Source organism: Chironomus tepperi, unplaced genomic scaffold, assembly GCF_022539635.2.
Source record: "Chironomus tepperi strain 1889 unplaced genomic scaffold, CSIRO-AGI_Ctep_v1 contig_421, whole genome shotgun sequence".
NCBI lineage: Eukaryota > Metazoa > Arthropoda > Insecta > Diptera > Chironomidae > Chironomus > Chironomus tepperi.
Genome location: NW_027226543.1, coordinates 581257 through 594771, shown reverse-complemented (window position 1 = coordinate 594771; position 13515 = coordinate 581257). Strand labels below are relative to the sequence as shown.

The following is a 13515-nucleotide window of genomic DNA, read 5'->3' as shown; positions in this document are numbered from 1 at the left end:
GACAAGATTATACTTCATCATTGTTTCTTTTATTGTGAATTGATAAGCTTTTAAATATTCCAGAATAATGATATTATTGGGTACTTATGTGCTGTTTTATGTAATGTTTATGTTATGAAACTTCATGGAAATATTCAAGATACGAGTTTAATGGGAAGGACTTGATTAGTCTTGAAGATGTTTGATAAAGATTCTCTATGCTGTGCATTAATATTTTGGTTACTATTAAGAGTCCTTAATATAGGAATTTTGTGAATTTTTCGTTTAAAGCTTGCAATTAACCTATATTAAAAGCTTCAGTGACAATTAGATAGTAGAAATTTTAATGTTGATTCCTTTGGTTTGTAGCATAAGATTACACTTTAAATCTTTTTGAGTGATGCAGCATTATCTAATTGTTGTCTTCATTCTTTGTGAAATAGATTTTAAAAACATTTAAATTTTGATCAAACAACTTCAATGACTAATAAAATTAAAGGGTCATTCATCAATGATGTCCAAAAATATTAGACAGCATAAATGAATGACCCTAAACAAGCCCATAAGTTTATTTTGATTATCATACTGCGAACATACCAAAAATTAAAATTTTGGATACAAAATGTTTAGAAAATTATCATCCATCTCCATTTTTTTAGAGTATTCAGTTTAAGAACCTTTTGTCAAAAAATTTCATTTCATTCTAACATTTAGTTCCTTTAATATATATTGTGAATTATTGAGCTTTAACATTTATTTTAAGCATTTCCATCATTATATTTTTTCAGTTTCTTCTCATTTTATAATTTCCTTCGACTTTATACGTCCATTACTATATAATTTACAAACTATTCAAAAAAGCTTAAAGCATTGAATTGTTGAATTTTTAATTTCATTACATTTTTTTTTCATATATATATAATTTAATTATTTCAATATTATACAATTTTTAAATGTCTCATTCTTCAATTCTAAACAAATTCAAGTATTTACAAATAAATTTAGATTGATTTTTTGCACGGCTTAAAAGAAATTGAAATTAAAAGTCTCAAATGGTAAAAGTCAAATTTAAGAAATACTTTTCAATCAGCACAAGAATCTAGGAATCAGTTCCTATTAAACAAATCAAATATTGATTACATAGTTTTCACTGGAACTCCAATTCATATGAAAGTAAACAGTTGATGCAACAGAAACTTGTTGTCTGTCACATGAAGCATGCGACACATAAGTCGTCACACAAATGAAGCTTTTTTGATGGAATGCATTTAAATGTAGATTATTGTGCTTTTTGAATTAACAAGTAAATCTCATGCAGTAAATGCATTAATGCAGAACTAAGCAAAATAAGAACACAGTAGCGTAATTACGAATTAAAAAAAAACTTCGTTGTAAAAAAAAAAGATTTGTGCCAATTTCCCTTTCGAGTATCAAAAAATTATTAAAATGGCAATTTCTAAGCAAAAAGTGTATGACTTGTTAAAATTTCTAATATGTGTATGTTGCCGAAAACTATTACATTTTTATTAACTGGTAGGTTTGGTAATTTTATTTTATCATTTGACACAGTCATCATAAAAGGGAAGATTCTTCACAATATAAAATATTATTAATTTTTTTTTCCTATAAATGTGTGTGTGTATGTGTCTTTTTCATGAATGCATTGCATATACATCTTAATAAATTTATCATTTCGATGCAAAGTACAGAAAAATGCTTGATTGTGAGCAATGGAGTATATTCTTAATACTTAGGATATTTAATTTAGGTCAATTTCCATCACTCGTACTCTTACCACGAAACAGTGAAAACTATTTCTTTTTATGTTCACCTTTTGACTTTTCAGATTTCTCGCTTGGTCAAGCAGATGTTTCATTTGGTTCCATCCATTCTTCGTCACTATCGTCGCTATCACTCTCCGAATCTGATAACTCAATTGCAACGCGACGAGCAAGGATAGATGCAACATCATGTAGATTAGATTGCTTTTGATGGCGTATGTCGTCACGCATTTGTTCAACTTTACGTAATTTAATGCCTAAAAAACAAAATTTTTCATTAGTAGCCACTCTTATTATTATGTTGCTAATTCTCATATTGATTTTATTCACCTTCACGAATTTCCCGCATCAAATCTCCTTGATTGCATGTAGAACGATTTTGTTGTGGCTCAACTTTACGCAACGAAATGCCTGTCATAGAGGTGAAATCAAACACACAAATTACATTTTTCATTCGCTTTGAATCTTCTTGGGTAGGTTTTGTGTATAAAAACAACAAGAGTATAATTTGTGATTTATTACCTGATTCTATTTCTTTTAATAGACCAGCATGATTAGGTGGCGTGATAATATTACTTGGCTTATTTGCGATTCCATTTGATAAATTTCCATTCAGCATTGCTGGAGGTGGCGGTGCCATCTGAAATTTATGAATATACTTTTTAATAAGCTTATTTTTAGGATTAAAAAATTCATCCAATTGAATGTTAATTTCAGAACAAAAGAAGTAGATATAGAGGAGGAGTAAGAGGATAAAACCAAATATTTACCGGTGGTGCGGGAGGAGCATTGGATGGAATATTCGGCGCGCTATGTGGTGGTGACATTTGATACTAAAAAAATAATAAAAAGGATATAAAGTCAATATTCTAGTAATCACTGACTCAGTGTTTAAAGAGGAAGGAAGGATGAAACATTTTTAATTACTTGTGGAACTGGTGGCGGTGGCGGAAGGTCATTAATATCAATATTGTTAATTTGACTATTTAACTGTGCCATAACATGATTATTTAAATCATTTCGCTGTGGAGAGTCTCCTCGCTGATTCATCGATGTTCGTCCTTGTTGTCTCATTATGCCTCCATTAGTAGCAACTTGAAGCGGTGACGAAATGTTGCTGATTACAACAAAAAAATTATTATGAGTCATTAATTAAATCAAAAATATAATTAAATTACCTTGGAATTGGCGGTGGAGGAGGTAAAACATCACGTCCTTGACTCATACTTCGTCCTCGTGTTGGTGTATTAGCATTTGATGCATTTGGAGTGCCTGAATTTGAATTAGATGATGGAGGTGCTGGTGGGGGCTGTGTTGGCCTGATTTTACCGCCTCTCGATGGAGTTCCTGGCGCATAAGGACTTTCAATTTGTTGAGGTTGACCGTACATGGAAGAATTATAAGCTGAATCGTCATTCATTTGTTGTTGATAATTCATTTGCTGTTGCTGATAATGTGGCGATGGCGGAGCATATCCATCTGATCCACCTTCTGGATAACTTCTTCTTAACTCAATTGAATTTGGACGATTTGGTCGTCCATCGAAATAATCAGTAGTACTATAAATTGGAACTTCTTGTTGATTTACAATTGAATTTGGTGTTCGATATATTACATTATTTGGCATCAATGTTTCCCCATGTCCAATTGCTATCTGTCTTTGCTTCTCGCGCGTATTCGTTGGCTGTCTTGGTCGCTTATTTTGCCGCTTTCCGCCACTACTCGTTTCCGATTTTGGCTTATGTTTCTGTTTATAGCGATCATTCTTCATTCTCTCAGTTTCTTGCAAAATATCTTGTCGCCATAAATCAAAGAAATAATTTGGATCTGTGTAGAATTTTAAGCCATCTTTACCATCGTCACGATAGCAATTTAGTTTATCTAAAGGTGGTGGTTTATCGCACGTTTGATATGTCTCAAGCATTGCCGTTGGCATTGTGGCACGAGAGAAAATATCTTGATCAAATTGTACTGCACTCTTAAAAGCTTTCTTCTTATGAATATCCTTTAGAGATACATCCTTTACTTCACTATCAAGTTGTGTCACTTTTATCGATAGCCTATCTATTCTACCTTGCAATGAATTTGCTCGATCAGCCATATTATTCGTTTCTCTTGCTAACTCTCCAAATAAATCCTCAGAATGTCGTGCAAGTGACGATAATTGTCTCATTATATTCGTAAGTGTCGTATTGGTAACTGTCTCCAAATCTCCTGGAAGTTCATTACGTTCATACACAGAACGTGCGACAAAAATTGGTTCTATAACACGCTTCGGTAATGGCATGATGAATTGCTAATTTGTTATCTGTCTCCTCTCAATCAACTATTGATATTTATTTGATTTGACTTTTCTTTTGTTCTCTTTCCTATATTCAATGTTTTTCTTTCGGTTTCGGTGTCAAATTGACGATTTTTCCTTTTACATCATGAATTAAATGTTGATCACTAAAATGATATAAATGAAAGAAAATCATTGTGAATATGTGTGTTTGGGACGAGCAAACATTTAGATTGATTGAAATGAATGAATACTTCCGTCATGTCGATTTGAATATTATTAAATTTCAGGTGACTAGGGTTGGAAGTGACCGAATATTTTTTAGATTTATGACATCTTAGTGGGCGGATAATTTTGTCCATTTAGTTATGTTACTGAATTATTGATCAAATTTTAGACGTCACATACAAGTGACTCCCCACTTCAAAAGATTGAAATCATTAAAAATGCTGTTAAACAGGCATTTTGACTGAATCATCGTTAAATATAGAATCATTTTCATAGAAATAATTCCTAATGAATGCGTAACAGAATTCCACAAGAACAAAAGATGAATAAGTGTCGTAAAATATAAGAATGCATTCAACAGACATCCACAATTATGTAATAGAAAGATAAGTACATGCATGTAAGCGTCAATTAAAACAGAATTTATAAGTTCCATGTAAAATGTCACTTGATTCATATGAAGCCACAATAAATAATATGATTTTCATTTTTATTTAACATTGAACAATACGTCTATTGCTTGAACAAGTTGAAACCATCAAGTGGGTGAAATTTAGTATTTAATTTTTTGGTAATTTGATATTTTTTGTATGATTAGCATACAAGTGCTGGTTTAAAGGATTTTTTTCCCCGATGACACGCATATCAATTACCAATTGAAATGTATATTGTCAATTATTCTTCCAATTTGCTTAAATTATTAAATCCTAATTATTATTCCAGAGAAGCAGAATTTGGCTAATCGCATTTTTCTTCGTCATGTTGTCATTAGGACAACTTCCGGTCTTACGGTTAATACGGCGACGTAGCGTTGCCCTAGCGAGCACATTGTCCTAATCTGGATTATAATCAGTTTTAAGTAAAAACTATGAATACAATAAAAACAGAGATAATATCTCTAGATTCTAAATTGACTGTGCTTTACTTTCGAATCATTACTCCATCATATCATCAACATGAGTGCTCCTTAATCGCAATGAAAAATGTTTAGTCAAAATAACAAAAGGAGCCCTTAAAAAAGCTTAATTTTACTATAATTTGGGGTGTCATTTATCATAATAACACATACAATTTGTCACATGCATACACAACAAGAGGAATGCTATGTTTAGGCTCTATTATACATTATAATAACATTAAACTTGGCAGAGAAACTAAAATAATATTTTACATGCTAAGTGTTCGCATTATAATAGCATCATATCACAAATAATGCAAATAGGAACATATTATAATCAGAGTAATAATAAAAATAATAGAACAGCACAAGTTCCTCTCATCAAAATTTATTTACATTGAACATGCAATCCTTAAATAACAAGATGATCAATTAAAAAGCAATTAGTAGTCAGAATGAAAAGTTGTGATTCAGTATAATACTATATTTCTTTAAAAGCTTACTACTTTGGATCAATGAACTATACGATTTATTTTTCCGAATACTTTCTAGGTTAGCAGGTCATTAGAGCTTGTGAGAATTCTATTGATTAGACCGTGAAGTGAATGTGTGCATACGCTACACATTTTCCGCAATAATTACGTTTATCTAGTCATATTATTGTTTACTCGTTTTTGTTTACGGCAGTACGTTTTAATGTTATTATACTACCAACTCCCCTAAATAGTAGAATAAATATGCGGGTTCTGTACTTAAACATTAAATGCTTCATGTTTGAATAAGAACATGAAATTATTGAAACATAGACATTGAAATGAATCTTTTCAACCTCACATCAACAACGATCAGAATTGAACTTATGAATCATAAAGTTATTTATTAATAAAAATACACAATCTGTGGCTCCCGTCAATTTATTGCATTTAATTTATCATGGCGAATATGAATGTGAGCATGTGTATCATTTCAAAATTGCTTGTTCGCCGTGAATTTGCATATAACTCATTATTTTCAATTCATGCTTATGGATGCTCACGATTTAATATAAATGCAAAATTCTCTACCACAAAGATATTAATGAAAACTTGCCCGGGCGGCACAATATGGCGAAACACATTTTTGGACGTGCTCTCGAGAGCTTGCTCACTTTAAATATACTAGATGAGCATGCTCGTGAGCTTTGCTCTCAGCTTACTCTGCTCTTGAGTGCAAGCTCTTGGTTTGTGTCTTAATTTAATGCCATTTTGTTAATAAGGCGACATCGCGGTACCCTAGTAAACACGTTGTGCTGTTCGGGATGAGAAAATAGTTGCTTTGTTCTTTGTTGTGAATCTCATCCGCTTACATAACTGTTTCGAGCGTAATTAAATTGATTTGATCTTTTTTACACCAGATCTACCTAATTTTTGTGTCTTCTTTACTATGATTTTTTGGAAGACATTGGTATGAGTTTCTCAACACTGCAAAAAGCTTTTCAATGTAACTTTCTATGTAAAGACATCTGATAGTAAAGATAAATATGTGAATAGTCTATTGAAAGTAGTGATTTTAGTGCTTCCACTAATTTAAACTAAATATTTAACAATCAAGCTCTAATGAAATTACCGATGTGTCAAAAGATGAAAGGTGCTAACATCACTATTTTTATATTGTACATAAAGTACACTTCCTCTCACGCTTATAATAATGAAAATGTTTTTTATATTTTTTATGAGGAAGCTTAAGTTATTTTCTTATTCACGCAAATATTCTACAGAATGTAAAATATGTAAGACCGATAAAAATATTATGAATAGCAGAAATTTTCCACATTTATAAAAATCCAAAAAAGATACTCTTTCTTATTTCTTTGTTTCCTCTCTCAAGTGAATGGAATATCGATTTTCTTTTTACGAAAGCACTGCAATCACTTTTATTTTATGAGAGATGCTGATGAAAATGTTAAGAGTCTCAAATCGTCGACATTGAAATAATAATAATAGTAAAAACAATAAAAATGTTGATAGAACTTATTTAATAAAATTGATGGTAATTCGTTTAGAATCAAATCAACCAATTGATTCAATAGGTCGAATGTCACCGACTATATATTTTGGTATTGATTAAACAACAACAAGAGGAATTGATTTATTAAACAAAAACACACAACTTTAATATTATGACGTAATATTATGCAGTCATACCGAGCTAAAATTAAATAAAGGATTGTTAACAAGCAAACATAGCAGAAATATTGCTAATGAAAACTTTACGGAATGCAATAACTCTTTAATTAATTCTGATAGGTTGGTATGTATAATGGTTTGGGAAATATGTCCCGATTTCAACCCTTTGACGATTTGTTTCAAAAACATTAATCACGTTTTAACAGAAAATTCACTAAATTCTAAGGTATATAATAAAATAGATTGGAGCTATGACAATGATGCCGGTCAAAACATTATAAAATTCTATAAAAAAGCACGCTTAGATTGTTATCAGGAAAGAAAACTTTATGAAATTCTCGTCCATTGCGAAAGGGATGGTTTATCATTTCGATCAAAGTTCAAGGCATAATGACTAAACTTTTTCTTTATAATATAAAGTATAAAATGATAAATTTTCATTAACCACCCGCATGACATGACATATCCGCCTCTTATTATGTGCTCGATTTAAGAGCTTTTATTATAATAATAATAGTATGACGAGGAAAAAGAATTTCATTTTTTTTTGCAAATGATTTATACAGTTTATTGCCGCGAGAAAACGCCCATCAATCTAGAGTTGGTGTAAATTATTTTTTATGTTACTTATATTTGTTATCTGAATGAACAGCTAAACTGATAACAGCAAAAAATGTGTGGATGAGTGCTTGTAAAACTTAACAACTTTCTCGACTATGCATATGTGTGCGCAAAAATATAAAGCCCAATGAATTGCTACATAAACATACTGAACGCACAATATTATTAAGAATAAGATGGAAAAAAAACAAGCAAAAAATCAAATAAGAGGAACTGATTTCATGTTCATCATTATGTTATTTTAAGCAAGACTGTAAAAACTTATGAATATTTGCTTAATGGTGCTAGATCTTAAATCTACCATAAAACAATAATGTGTTCATTGAAGGAATGCATGAAATGCACCAATTTTCTTTATGCATGAATTTTACAGCATATTTTTTTATGTTTCTCTTGTATGCATGCGTGTCAGTCATCATGTGTTTGTTACGGCAAAAATATGTAAATATTGAAAAAATCTTGCTTTTTCAGGACAGAAACATGCACATTCAAAAAATTGAGTTATTTTTTTGTTCTAAACTATGCCGGAATTATGTATAGCACTTAAAATTATAGGTTTCAGATAAATGTCGTCAGCACAAAAAATGAACATGCTAGACAAGCAAGTTCAAGGGCGATAAAATTTAATGTAAAAGAATTCTTCCAATTCTCAATACGCCGTCCGCTATTAACTTGTCGAAGTCAAACATAATGCTATTAAATCATGTGAATATTCTTTTTTTGGATCCCACAATACAATTTTTTTTTATCATCTCATTTACTTTATTCTCTCCTTCATCTTATTCTTATATATATGACCATTTCGTCTCTACGCTACCACACGAAGTTTTTTTTTTCTGTTGTTCATTCCGACTCTAAAATTAATTGTGCCGCACACTGAATAAACGATTTTTTATTTTTTTCGCTTTTCTATGGGAATAAGGAAGTGATATGGAAGTAGCCATCATTTTTATCACTTTAGATAGCTCACTTAGCATTCACAGCAACCAAAAAACTTAATGAAGAGTTCCAATTTTCTGTTTGTTTGATGCGTCTTTTTCTTCATTCAATTTTTTCGTTGTCGGTGTATGTACAGAATAATAATTGTATGAAGAAATTGGAATGAATGCGATGAAAAGAAAGGAAATTAATATGATGATAATCTCTTTTCATATTTTCTTCACAAGTTCCGAAAAGAATAGACTTTCCCATTATAACCGTAAAAAGTATATTTTATGCAAATTTATCCAACTTGATATTTCGTCACAATAAATATCCTCCCTTTTTTCGACAAATAATAAGAATTTCACGTATTAGATGATTCATTGTAGAATTAAATTCTCAAGTCGCTAGTGACGTAGCGTTTAGCAAGATTTTAATGTTCAATTTCGCAAATGTTCACTCATTTTATTAAATTGACTTATTTTTGCACAATTACCATTTAAATCAACTATCTCTCCACGTCGTAACTCGTTTATTTATCACAAAATGCACTTAAAATTCTCACAACTTTAAATTTTTCCTATCTCTCACTTTTACTCTTATTTTATTTCACAATTTTATACCTTTAAAACAATATTTCTATGTTATCTTCATCATTATTCAATATTTTGACTACTTATGTGCGTTTATATCTATTCCAAATTGATGGAATCTACTTTAAAATGCTTTAACTAAGCAATTTTAATAATTTTTTTATTTCGTTTGTTCTTTTTTGTGATCTTGTTTTTTCACTTTACTACCCATTTGAATTTATTTTGACCGTTAAACTTCCAACGGTTTACCTAATTAATTTTCTTTTTCTATTTCGCAAGGCAATTGTGCCAAAAACAAAATTCCATGAACAAAACCATTGTTTTAGTTAAATTAATTGCATCCAAAAGGCCCAAATTTAATGTTTATATAGCGCATCATCTTCAACGGATTATTGGAAAAATTCAAATGTGTTCTAAAACTAGTTCGAAGGAAATGATGATGTACTTAAAGTTATTGGAACTCTTGTTATGAAAATTGCACAAAGCGCATTTTAACCGGGTTAATTAATGTTTTATTATGATAACGTCTAATAATATATCACGATGAATTTTTCAATGATTACTGTACTATTATTAAATTAAATTTGCTGAATTGTGGAAAATTGTGCTGAATTGCGGCCTCAATTTTAAATAACGGTTATTTTTAAAATTTTCCGGTCAAAAATATCCGCTGAATTCACTGAGCAATTTTCAACGTTTTGAGCAACAAGCAAAATTGAGCAAATTTTTTCCAATATTTTTAAAATTTGAAAAATTCAACGGAAATCTCAACATGGAAGAAAAATAACAAGTCAAAGTGATCATATTATGTGCAAGACAGTGAAATTTATGCTAAAAATCACGAAACGAAACAGAAAAACTACTTAACGCAAAGAAAAGTCGGAATTAAAAAAATATTAACAAATTGAAGGATAATTTGTGCAAAATATGTATAAATTAAAGGAAAAATAAGTTCAGATGATTTAAAAGAATCGTGAAAATTGGAAAGTTTCAAAAATTTGACTGGAATAGCATAAATAAATAAAGGAAGCGTGTAAATAAAAATAAAAAATAACTCAAGGAAAAACAATTCTTTGGAAAAGGCTTAATTAGTTCAAAAATAGCTTAAAAATGCCGCGTAATAGAACAACAAGTGACTCAATGCAGCCAATGTTAGATGATCCAGGAATTTCTTATCCAGCAAGCGATGCATTAAATGAATTAAATATCCCAGCATTAAAACGTAAATTATATAAAAAAATAGCTTTATTTTTCTGTCTGTTTTTCTCTCTCACTCACTCATCTTTCTTAGTCATAACATAAAATATCTTGAACATTAATTAATCACACATTCGTATTTGACGTATTTTGTCCTATGTTTATCATTTTTAGAGATTTTACTACAGCGCGCATGGGAGCACTGGAATATACACAAGAATGAGAAATACGCAATATTTTATCAGACAATTTCCTTCTGTTTATCATCGACATTGTCTCATCAGGAAAATTTAGATTTATCCAGTTATCTAGAGAAAATAAATAATGAGCTAAGTTATCAAAGTATTGAGAAGCCCAGCATATATAATTATTCTAATTTTGAAGATATTAATAAATACCTCGAACGAGAAATTTCATCAACATGTCGACATCAATTTCCTGAAGAATGGACAGTTATACAATTATGTAAAAATTTTAATCCTCAAACGCTCTCTAGTAAATATGAGGATATATTACAATTTAATACCGGTATATCGATGACAATTTTTAAACATTCATCTATTAAAGATATGCTTATGTTGGAAGTAAGGAAACAATCACAATTAGAGAATATATTTGAAAAGACCTTTAAAATCAATAAGAAGATAAGTGAAAGCTTAATCATTCGTACTACAACATTATCATCTGCAGCAGAAAAGCAAGAAAATAAGGAAAAATATTGGCGAGCTTCAAAGGAAATTGAAAGTTACATTCAGGATGTTATAAAATTGTTAACGGCCTTCTTTGGTCCATGGAAGGCACTGATGACGGGTAACTTTAAGAATCGAAAATCTATTGAGACAGAAAATGAAATTAGAAAGAATGTACATGAGTTCCTTAAAAAGAAGAAATTTACCGACTATCAAGAGAAATTAATACACCTCATTGCACGTCGTACTGATCTCCTGTCTAATCAGCAAATATTTGTTGCAATAACATACATTCTACAAGATAAGTCTAATCTTGGATATAACGATGTTGACCTCAATGACTTATATGATCACCTTACTTGGATTAAACAGGAATATAAATATGAAGATACTTCAACATACCCTTGTATATTAATTATAGATGAACTTCTTGACCATATGCCTTTCGAAATGATCAGTCCACAACAGGAATTTACACGTATTTGCTCGTTTACTGGACTTAAACAGCTGTGGGAACATCACTGCAATTCAATTATTAATGGATATATTATGACACCAACAGCAAATTGCCAAGCAATCGTAAATCCCGATCAATCACTTCCAAAAATGGAGGATAGAATGAGGAATTTTTTCAATTATTGGCTCCCATCATGGAAAGTCATGTACAATCAAATGCCATCAAAAGAGCAATTTCATGATATTTTGTCACAAAGTGACATTTTCGCTTATTGTGGTCACGGATCTGGATTTGATTATTCATTTAATGAAAATATTTATGATATTAAAACAAATGGTATTGTATTTCTCTTTGGTTGTGGCTCAACGGGTCTAACTTCAATTGGATTGAACAGTGAACTGAAAGGCTCTCACATGTTCTATCATCTGGGAAATTGTCCGACTGGTAATGCAAATTAGTACTTTATTATAATAACACTGTAATCTAATTATCCTTCCAATTATTAGTAATCGGGTTTTTATGGACCGTCACGGATTTTAATACGGATCTTTGTGCGACAAGAATTCTCAGCTCGTGGATGAAATCATCATCGTCAAAGCCACATTGGCAGTTGATCGACAAATCATTATGGAAGAAGAACGGCAATTTAGGTGAGAAAAATTAATTTAATTAAATCTCTCTTTAATACCCAAGTCAATAACATTTTCCTTTCTCTTCCATCGTCTACTTGTTGTTGACACAAATTTACAGCTTTCACAAAAACTATCGAAATCATCTCATCAGATAGTTTATCAGAAATTATCACAAAAATGCACAGCGATTCTGAACTTCCGATTTCAATTAGATCGTCTTTAGTTTATCGTGGTTTACCTGTTATTGCCAGTGATAGTTCAATACAGAATTCCTACACTAAATACTAAAATAGCAACTGAAAAAAAGGAAATAAAAAAAAAACTCAAATATACGGGAATTGAAACTGAAAAAATAAGAAATCAAAAGCCTTGTTTGGTTCTAATATGCTCAACAGATTTTTTTTAAAAAAATTAAAACAAATCATTAAATGAATTGAAAAAAATAATAAAAAAATACGCAACGTACGGCTTTTTATATATAGTAAAATAATTAATAATCATCAATCATACGCTTCATCTTTTACATTTTAACGATTATTTTCTAGCAAATTTTATTTCATTTTTTTTTTTAATATTCAATTTTTCTGTAAAGAAAGAAATGTATAAAGTAATAAGAAGATATTTAGTAAAGGAAGCAAAGCTGAGAAAATGTGAAGGATCATAAGAAAACAGATCCTTTTGTGTTCAATAAACTTAAAAGCGTAAAAAAATAATACAGACGTTGTTTTATTCGTATTAATCAAATCTTATGGATTTTCAACAGCATTTAGTTAGTGCGACTTACTCTGTACGGCTTAGCAATTAATTGAGTGATCCTGAGCTGCTCTAGGGCGATTCGCGGCTAATAAATGTTTAAGGGCGCAGCAGACCGACCACTGTACTAAGTGCGCACTTACAGTTTATACATCATGGATTAGGACGTTTCTGAAGGAATCTCATCTAGATGTCAAAACTGAAAATTTGTACAAGCTTTGTGATTCGGCTTGCAATAAAGTCAGATGTTAAACATTTTGTAGCAACGTAGGCTCCAAGCAGGATTATGATTGCTGTAAGTAAGTAATATACAATTTTTA

At 30.5% G+C, this 13515-nt stretch overlaps 2 protein-coding genes across 2 annotated transcripts; one reads left to right on the top strand and one right to left on the bottom strand.

Annotated features, from left to right (window-relative positions):
* Positions 1-460: 460 nt before the first annotated feature.
* On the bottom strand, positions 461-9664 carry SCAR (wiskott-Aldrich syndrome protein family member 3 SCAR). The gene is made up of 7 exons (XM_070649194.1): positions 9371-9664; positions 2939-4208; positions 2688-2877; positions 2531-2593; positions 2283-2400; positions 2091-2171; positions 461-2017 (listed from the first exon to the last, which is right to left on the bottom strand). Exons 2-7 carry the CDS (start codon positions 4045-4047, stop codon positions 1839-1841), a joined length of 1740 nt encoding a protein of 579 aa, XP_070505295.1. The 5' UTR covers positions 4048-4208; positions 9371-9664; the 3' UTR covers positions 461-1838.
* A 640-nt stretch (positions 9665-10304) lies between these two features.
* On the top strand, positions 10305-13155 carry Sse (extra spindle pole bodies like 1, separase). Its single transcript, XM_070649215.1, has 4 exons — positions 10305-10689; positions 10839-12254; positions 12317-12460; positions 12561-13155. The coding sequence occupies exons 1-4, from the start codon at positions 10578-10580 to the stop codon at positions 12728-12730; spliced, it is 1842 nt and encodes a 613-aa protein (XP_070505316.1). The 5' UTR covers positions 10305-10577; the 3' UTR covers positions 12731-13155.
* Positions 13156-13515: the final 360 nt, after the last annotated feature.

Bases quoted from the DNA above. Each gene is read 5' to 3' on its own strand.
- Sse (XM_070649215.1), top strand. From the start codon at position 10,578: ATGCCGCGTAATAGAACAACAAGTGACTCAATGCAGCCAATGTTAGAT. The intron at 10,690-10,838 runs GTAAATTATATA...TATCATTTTTAG, and splicing joins AAATATCCCAGCATTAAAAC to AGATTTTACTACAGCGCGCA. The intron at 12,461-12,560 runs GTGAGAAAAATT...ACAAATTTACAG, and splicing joins GAAGAAGAACGGCAATTTAG to CTTTCACAAAAACTATCGAA.
- SCAR (XM_070649194.1), bottom strand. From the start codon at position 4,047: ATGCCATTACCGAAGCGTGTTATAGAACCAATTTTTGTCGCACGTTCT. The intron at 2,878-2,938 runs GTAATTTAATTA...TGTTGTAATCAG, and splicing joins CCTCCACCGCCAATTCCAAG to CAACATTTCGTCACCGCTTC. The intron at 2,594-2,687 runs GTAATTAAAAAT...TTATTTTTTTAG, and splicing joins CACCGCCACCAGTTCCACAA to TATCAAATGTCACCACCACA.